At 40.7% G+C, this 8165-nt stretch overlaps 2 protein-coding genes across 2 annotated transcripts in view; one reads left to right on the plus strand and one right to left on the minus strand.

Moving 5' to 3' along the window:
- Positions 1–3916, plus strand: part of LOC101164354 (general transcription factor IIF subunit 2) — a 49678-nt gene extending 45762 nt beyond the window's left edge. Inside the window, exons 6-8 of the mRNA XM_004081687.4 lie at positions 880–976; positions 1370–1513; positions 3521–3916. Of these exons, the coding sequence (XP_004081735.1) occupies positions 880–976; positions 1370–1513; positions 3521–3655 (376 nt within the window). The 3' untranslated portion in view covers positions 3656–3916. The remainder of the gene's footprint in view (positions 1–879; positions 977–1369; positions 1514–3520) is intronic.
- A 946-nt stretch (positions 3917–4862) lies between these two features.
- Positions 4863–7983, minus strand: tpt1 (tumor protein, translationally-controlled 1). Its single transcript, NM_001164864.2, has 6 exons — positions 7879–7983; positions 7040–7107; positions 6635–6819; positions 6438–6543; positions 5310–5426; positions 4863–5229 (listed from the first exon to the last, which is right to left on the minus strand). The coding sequence occupies exons 1-6, from the start codon at positions 7904–7906 to the stop codon at positions 5227–5229; spliced, it is 507 nt and encodes a 168-aa protein (NP_001158336.1). The 5' UTR covers positions 7907–7983; the 3' UTR covers positions 4863–5226.
- Between the last annotated feature and the right edge of the window lie 182 nt (positions 7984–8165).

The raw sequence follows: 8165 nt of genomic DNA on the forward strand, positions 1-8165 counted from the left end.
TTGTCATTCTACGTGAGTCACAGCATGCAGAACGACGGTCTGAAGTAATTTAGTGTGGAAAAAAATCCATCCAGTGCAGAAAGTGTTCAGGGCAGCTGTCGAGCCAAAGTTGCTCCTATCCCCGTTGTTGCTCTATAGGAGCAATGCTTATTCATTCCAGCAGCAGCAGCAGGGAAGTTGTTAATGGATGCATCGCTGCAAATGTTCTTTTGGTCACACAAAACACTCCAGACCACTCTGCCTTTTTTTAAAAACTGGTCTTTGTCTCCTCCTCTGTGAATGATGTTAGTTCAGCCAGAGTTGGTCCATTGCTATAGCAACGACATCACTGTGGCAGATGCACTGCTTCAATACAACCCAAGGCAAACACATTTCGCTTCATTGTGGTAGCCGTCAAATCAGCGGGTCACATTATTCTCTAAGAGAAAAGCACTTTAGGGGCACAACTGTGGAAACCAGTTTCATCCTGACCCTCGGACTGTGTTTTCATTCGCGCTCACAAAGACATTTTGTGCAGCGTGGACTTTCGGTATGGCCATATCCGTTATCTGCAGAGGCGAAATGTGAGCAGCAGAAAATCCTTCACCTGTGGATCCGGATGATACATTTCTGGCTGCAGATGAATGTCTGTCAATCAATGCACGCAGCAGAAAAGATGATGTTGTCAGGGTGGTGTGAGAAAACACTGTTCAGTGAAAGGAAGTCTTTGAACGGAGAAAGTGTCATGACATATTTTGTTAGCTTGACCTCAAGGTGCAGACAATGTCATTCCTGCCTGGAGCTACATCTGTCACCTCGACGATGGAGTCGGCCTCAGGGACACAAAGGAAACTTTCTGTCTCTCAGCCTTTGCTGTGCGATTGTGCGTCTGTGTGACAGGCTGCAGAGCGAGTCTGTCAAGCCCCAGCGTCTGTCGCAGCAGCTGGACCGGGCCATCACCACTGTCTTCAAGCCTGTGGCCAACCATGATTTCAATGTAAGAAATCTGCATTTCCCCTCAGCCAGGTTCACAATGAACACCAACAAACGTGTGTGTCTGAAACTTTGAGCTTCACCCATGAGAGCAAGTTTAAAATGTGTTTACCGAAGTGTTTAATAGACTTTTAATTCCAACGGAAAACAATTTCATCATTGAATGCTTTCATAATGGGACTTTAAACTCTCATCCCCAACCAATATTGTTTAAAAAACTGTTGTTGATTTAAGCTGCACAAAGGGGGAGCTTTTATTATTGAAATTATAATATAATTACAATAAAAACGAAAAATAACACATAAATTATAAATATTGTGGTGTATTTTGTAATGTGATTAATTTCTCCACATTATCAGCTGTCTGTGTCCCTGCTAACATGGAGCGTCATTTCAAGGTGGAGTTTGAGAAGAAGAAGAAGTCTGAAGGGAAGATGGTGAGGGCGGAGCGGCAGGTTGTGATGGACATGCTCTTCTCTGCTTTTGAGAAGCACCAGTACTATAGCTTCAAGGACCTGGTGGACATCACCAAACAACCCGTGGTGAGGAGCCCCTGCACGCAGAGCACAACAAAACAAAACCAGGCACCTGCCCACCATCCACCTTGCCTTGTTAAATTTGAACAAATCGCCCACAGCATGACGTCCATGCCTGCTCACACTCTGTTGTGGCTCAAATTCTGACCAGAGTGTGTGCACACACACACACACACACACAAACACGGGGAGGGAGGGTGAATCGATACAGGATTCATTCCAACTCCCAGTGAACAGCATTGTGTAGGTGCTGATGAGACCTTGAGGCCCTCTTCTCCCTCTGATTGCATCTGATTGCATAACCATCGACTGAGTAGGAGTCAAACGCCCCGATACACTCCACTCCATCGTTTCTCTCCCAGAGCACTTGGCCAACACTCAAATTAACTGAACCGAAGTAACCAAAATGTCCATTATGAGAAGTCTTGGAGCACAGTGGCGGAACTCCCTGAGAAGAATTGGCAGAGCTCTACAAGCCCAACAGAGACACCTAGTGGTTGTTTCAGAATAAAGGCTCGACACGCACTGTTCTGCTTAAACAAGGGGTCTTCAACACGAGACTCACTTCATTGTGGCTCTTTGGCTTTAATGAAATCTGCAAATTCACACAAATAATGGATTTGTAGCGTGATTGATTTTTTTTAGTTAATAAGTAATGTAATTTATCTGAAGTTTGGATTTTTAGCATGTCACACTGAACAAAATGGTGGTTAAAGGTTGAATCTATTGTCAGAATGGTTTATAATTAGGAAAATGTGCTTCAACTTAAACTTACTCTATCTTCTGCATAGCAGTGTTTAGTTACCGTTTAAAGGTAAACCTCTTAAAGTATGTAATTCCTATATGATTACATTTACATGTATGTTTTAAAAAACTTAATTCTACACCAATGTTGTCATGTTACTTTTGATATTAAAAGAGAAAAACAAATGAGGGCGGACTAAAGTTCTATTAATAAAAAAAGGCCATGTTTGCTTTGCTTTCTCACGTTTGATTCAAGTAAATCGACTGCAGCAGGAGAAACTTCTTTGACACCGGAGGGATTTTATTTTGAAAGGAACTTCGTGCCACAAAAAGAAGTTAAAATAGTTACAAATAGACAGATATAACACTGATATAATTCAATTACTGCAAAGATTTAAAAGCTATATTTTATAAATGAATGGCCTAATGGCCACAAAAATATGGTAATTTTTTCTCATTTTGAAATGGGACTTTGTGGCTCTCGGTTTGGTCGCTAAGTAACTGTTCCAAATGGGTATTTAGTGTTGAAGCTTGCAGACCCCTGACCCAAGCGAACAGGCTGTCAGGCCTTCACAACTCGGTGTTTGGAATTCAGGTTTCAAAATCAAAAGTTGGAGAGAGAAAAAACAAGATTTGTGTTTAAAGATTTTTGAATTATTGTTTTAGGTAGGACCTATAAAACATCTTTCATCAATCCTAAAGTGGACGAAATTTCTAAAAGTTAACCCTAGAACAGATCCTAATTTTAATAGACATGACAGATGGGACAAAGCATGAAACTTGGTTTCATACCGTATGCAATATCAAAGATGTTGGATTTTTGTCAGGAACTTTTAGAAAAAATATAGTGGTACATTGGCACAGGAAAACCATTTTTGTTTCTCTTTGGATGTATTTGAAAACTTTTCCTTTGACATTAGCTGCAATTCTCGGGTCCTGTTCTCCATCAGCTTTAGTGGATCTTGGCTTTTTTTTGTTATTTGGTGTAGAGACACTGCTGATTCATCCAATGACTGTTTAGCCATTCATGGGTCAAATCAATAGCAGAAAGGAAAGAAACTTCCAGAAAGCCAGAATTATTACGGTGAGAATTAAAACCTGCAAAAAAGCAAAGTGCTGTTTGACTGTGGGTCCAGTCCAGTCAGTGCTGCGTATATCCTTCGTGTGACATACAAATGCTGCAGCATGTTTAATGGGGAAGTGAAGGAAATGTTTCAGTTCTGTTGAACACAAATGTACTGTTGAAATTGTTTTCCTCCTCTGGCACAGACCTACCTCAAAGAAATCGTGAGGGAAATCGGAGTATGCAACCGCAAAGGAGCACACAAAAGCAGCTGGGAGCTGAAGCCGGAGTACCAGCATTACCGCGCTGACGATGAGGAAGAGGAGAAGCAAGACTCATAGGTGTCCTCTGCATCTGTCCGTCGGTTCTTTAGTTGAGATGAGGCCTTTAAGTTGTGTATATTTAGTTATAAGCCTCTGCAGAATTGTCCCAGCGCTCCATTGTGGCCAGACAGTGAACAGGCTGCAAATGTCATTGGACACACCTGTTTGAAACGCCACGCATCGTTAAGTTCAACGCCGGCGCAAAGAGGTGTTTATTTGAAGAGACACTGTTAACAGTAATGAGTCTGGAAAATAAAGATTAAAGAGCATTTGTAGTTCTGTCCAATCTCTTTAGTAGTGTAACCATGGCAACAGAATGACACTGCATGTCTGTTACTCATTTGGACTTATCCTCAACAGTTCAGTTCATGTTTAACCCTTGTGCCATCGACGTGTTCTCCCTACTATGACAAAGGTGGAAAGATTTCATGTAATCCATGGACACCAGAAGATCACAAATCATTGAAGAAAAAAGGTTCAGAGCACTGTCTAGTGGGTCTAGATGACCCAACTCCCAATGTTAAAGTGCCTAGGATGGCACAAGGGTTACATTGTCCATAATTCTGAAGTTGAGGGAAGATCTGACTAAACTGCACCAAATGAACCCAGAGCTCATTTTCTACATGAAATGTAAATTTGTTCTGAACTTTGTACCAATTGAACCCAATATCAAGTGGTAAATCCCTTTTCTCATAACCTTGGTTTAAATTTCATTAACTTCTGATAAAATGGGTTTAACGGTTAGTCATGGTTCAAGTACCACTTCTGTGCTTTCAGTGGAGTTGGCATGTTCTCTCCAAACATGTGACTGGCTTTTCTGCCTTCCTCCCACAGTCCAGACACATGCTTCATTGAAGTGGTGGCTCGAGTAGATAGTCCCATAGGGGAGTCTGTGATGGACCGCTGTCCTCAGCAAGACCTTTGACCCTACGGAGGACTGAGCAGGAGCAGACTGTCAAATACAAAACCACCTTTTCAGGTTATTTTGCAATACGGCGACCAAACCATTACTTTGTACCATTACGGTTTTGCTCCAAACTTTTAAACTCAGAGCGAACAGTTCTGGCAACAGAATAAGCATTTGAAATGCTCCTGAAGATTTTTAGATTCTTCTTACGCCTACATTTTAGTTTGCACGAGTCAAATATCTGTCAACCTAAAGCTGCGTCGTTTGCGATTCAAACTTGAGCACACTCACTCCAATGTAAAGAAGAACTTGGTAATATTTTTTTTCCATTATCTTTATTTGATAGATGAATTTTGAAACCATAAACCCAAACTCAATGTGGTCTGGGATGTTTGTTGTTGCTAAAACTGAAGGCAGATGAAGGAAAAACACTTTTGGCCAGAGTCAGAGCTTCAATCATTCACTTGGTTTCCATGGAGACAAAAAGCACCCAAAAGCCAAAAACAAAGTTTAAAAACTGTATTCTGTGACCGTGTTTGATTCCGCTCAGCATAAGTGGAACCTGAGGACAAAAGTATCCATTCAGACAAAAAGAGCACAGAGTGGGGGCTCCTTAGGTCTGCTCCTGGGGGGCCTTTTGGGAAGCAGCAGGCAATTGAACAGCAGTTCTCATTGCAGATTTTTACTGAAAACAGAACAGTGAGAATTAGATTTTTAAAAAACATTTTTAGCCATGACGTATAATAAACACTAAAAGCTACTCACGCATTTCTCAATCTCCAAGCCGTCCTTGAAGAAGAGCATGTATGGTGTGATACCATCCTCACGGTAGTCCAGCAGACCCACCGTGCCCTCGGGGTTCATGGACTCGCCGGTGTAAAACTGAGAAGCAAATGAGAATTTTTAAGTCCAGTTTCGATGATCTTTTTTTTCCCTGTTTTTAAAGCGTTTTCAGTGGCTTTAATTATGATTATACCATTTTAGCCAAAAATAAAACTGTACTGTGTTTTAGGACAGTCCAAATCTATGCAAGTTTATTTGGAAAAATAAAACACCATTTACATAACTCAATTGGTTCATTCTAAAAATGAACGCTTTAAGGCCATAAAATCAAAAATTGCGTCATTTAGAATAAATCAGCAAAGGAATCGCATCTCCCAGCCTCTATGTCCCAAATATGCTCTTTGAGCGGGTCAGAGGACTAGAACCTGAGTTCAAATGTGATGAGCTGTCCAAAATACCATTGAAACTTTGGGAAGTTTGGTTTGGCCCCGTCATTCCATCAAATAGTATTATGGGGGGGACGTTGTGAGTAAACAGCATTTTCCAGAGTTGCATTACATTGTATATCCTTACATTAAGGATATCTCCTTACAGGATTAAAAAAAAGACTAAATTAGTAACTAACCTTCAGCTGTGATTCAAATAGACAATCTAGAAAACACATTGATGAATAAATACAAAGAAACCCATTTTAAAATCTCAAATTTACCCTGCAGGAGATTTTTCACACTAAAGATTTATGTTTTAATCTGATGCGTGTACTTCTGCTCATCTGTAAAACATTAGCGCAAATCTTTTATAGCCATAAACAAAAACGTCTTCTACTGTTTAGAATTGGGTGTCACCATTTATTTTCTGATAAAGGATGTATCCCGACTTGATTTTGTACATAAACAAATTAATATAAATTTTCTTTAAATATGTCCATCAGAAAAATGCAGAACGAAGACGTTCATTTGGTTCTTAAATGAAATCAAGCCAGATGTTTAGTGTCACGTATATCACTGTCTGCTGTTTCCTTGTTTTTGTCATCACACTGAAAGTACATCCAACACTAAACAATGAATGGAGCCCATTAAAAGAGTCTGCAGAAGACAGCTTTGTAAATACCTGGTAGTTCTTGATGTTTCCAACAACGCCCTTTACTGCCACTTGAGCCTCGGCCATGAATTTCTCCACTCTGTCAGGGTTGGACTCTTGCAGCTTTGCCTTAATACTAAACATACAAGCAAGGCCATGTTCTTGATGCTGTCCAAACTGGTAAATGTCTTTTTGTGGGATTGAAATATATAAAGACTGATACTCACGACTTCATGTAGTCTTTAATGTAAGTCAAGTACCCCTTCTTATCAAAGCCCGTCTCTTGTAGGTTGTGGTTGAGGACAATGTCCACCCCGGAAACTGTGCTCGACTCGTTGGTCTCAGTCGCCTCCTCGGCAGATGCATTGGCTCCAATTAAGGCATCGTCAAATCCCTCTGTCCTGGTGACCGTCTGAAATCAATACAAACAGGGTGAGAACATGTAACCCAAAAAGGCATAGGGGCGTAGTAACAAGATGAAGCTCAACAACATTTTCACAATTTTTAAGTTTCATTTACTGGTACTTGGAAAAACACTATGTTGAAGTGAAAGAGTTGAAAGATACTAAAAATATAGGTCAACCCTTTTAGCTGAATAGCAGTTTCTGTGATGATTGTGTCATCTCACTCACCTTTCCTTCAACTTCGTAGAAGATTTCCGTTTCTTTTATTTTGTAAATATCAGAGAACATCTCATCCCCTACAACAAAAGAACATTGGTAAGCACAACTCTTGAGGGGTAATAAAGAACCAAATTTATTACACATTTCACTACCTTACTGAAAAACTTTCCTATTGTATGGTTTCAATTAAGTGGAATCACACTCCATCACTAGTACGACATGTTCAAACCCGCACTTCCTGTGCATTTCTAAATAAAAGCCTCTCCCAGATTAAAGCCGAATAGTCTATCTTCTTTGTGCCTTGAATAGCTTAAACCCTGAGTCTAATACACACTAAAAATCAAAGCGAAACAAAACCCCTTAATATAATCTTGGTAATTTTCCAGAACTTTACAGTTTCATGAACCCAACTCAATTTAAAATGCGTGCACTGCCAGTCTACACACTCTGGCCACACAAATCAAACTGAACTAGAAGCTATATAGCCGAAAAGCTATAGACAAAAACTCCCACACAACTCTAAAACGCCAGGCCGCAGTGTTAAATCCAGAGGCCCGATAATTATTTATTAGTACGAAACAAACGCGTTGGCTCAGACTGAAAAGATTTCGTATACATTTTTGAAAAGCGGCCAAAACTCTGTTTCGGAAAAGCCGGCTAACCGGCGGGGCGGATAACACTCCATAGTTTTCGTTAGCATCGCTAACTTCTGAACACGATACACGAGTTAGCTAGCTAGCCACCGAAAGCTAGTTTCCCATCACTAACAGCGTAACGCCTCAAACTAGGCTTTCTAGACCGTAACATCACCAAACTTCAAGACACAAAACTCAATTACATCGACTTACCACTGATGACGCACTTGTAGATGATCATTTTGGCTGCTTCGGTGGTAGATCTTCCAGAGACAGAGACAAGGCCGACCGCCCCAAAAAGCTCAGGAGAGGAAAAAGACCGAGCATGCGCCTGGGCACCGTATTTACATCCTGCTGACGTCACTCCGGACAGCCACGTACTTAGTTTGCTGCTACTTGGAGGTGGCGGCCAAAAGTGGTAATGCACTATTATGTTTGTCTTTTCGTAAAAATGTTTTACGGAATCATTATAGATTATATCTCCTAGTTTTAATAATCGA

The sequence above is a fragment of the Oryzias latipes genome, chromosome 21 (genome assembly GCF_002234675.1).
Source record: "Oryzias latipes chromosome 21, ASM223467v1".
NCBI classification, from domain to species: Eukaryota; Metazoa; Chordata; class Actinopteri; order Beloniformes; family Adrianichthyidae; genus Oryzias; species Oryzias latipes.

Coding starts and splice junctions, on each gene's coding strand:
- tpt1 (NM_001164864.2), bottom strand. CDS start 7,906: ATGATCATCTACAAGTGCGTCATCAGTG. Junction 6,820..7,039: donor TCTACGAAGTTGAAGGAAAG/GTGAGTGAGATG, acceptor TATTGATTTCAG/ACGGTCACCAGGACAGAGGG. Junction 5,427..6,437: donor GAAACATCAAGAACTACCAG/GTATTTACAAAG, acceptor TTTGCTTCTCAG/TTTTACACCGGCGAGTCCAT.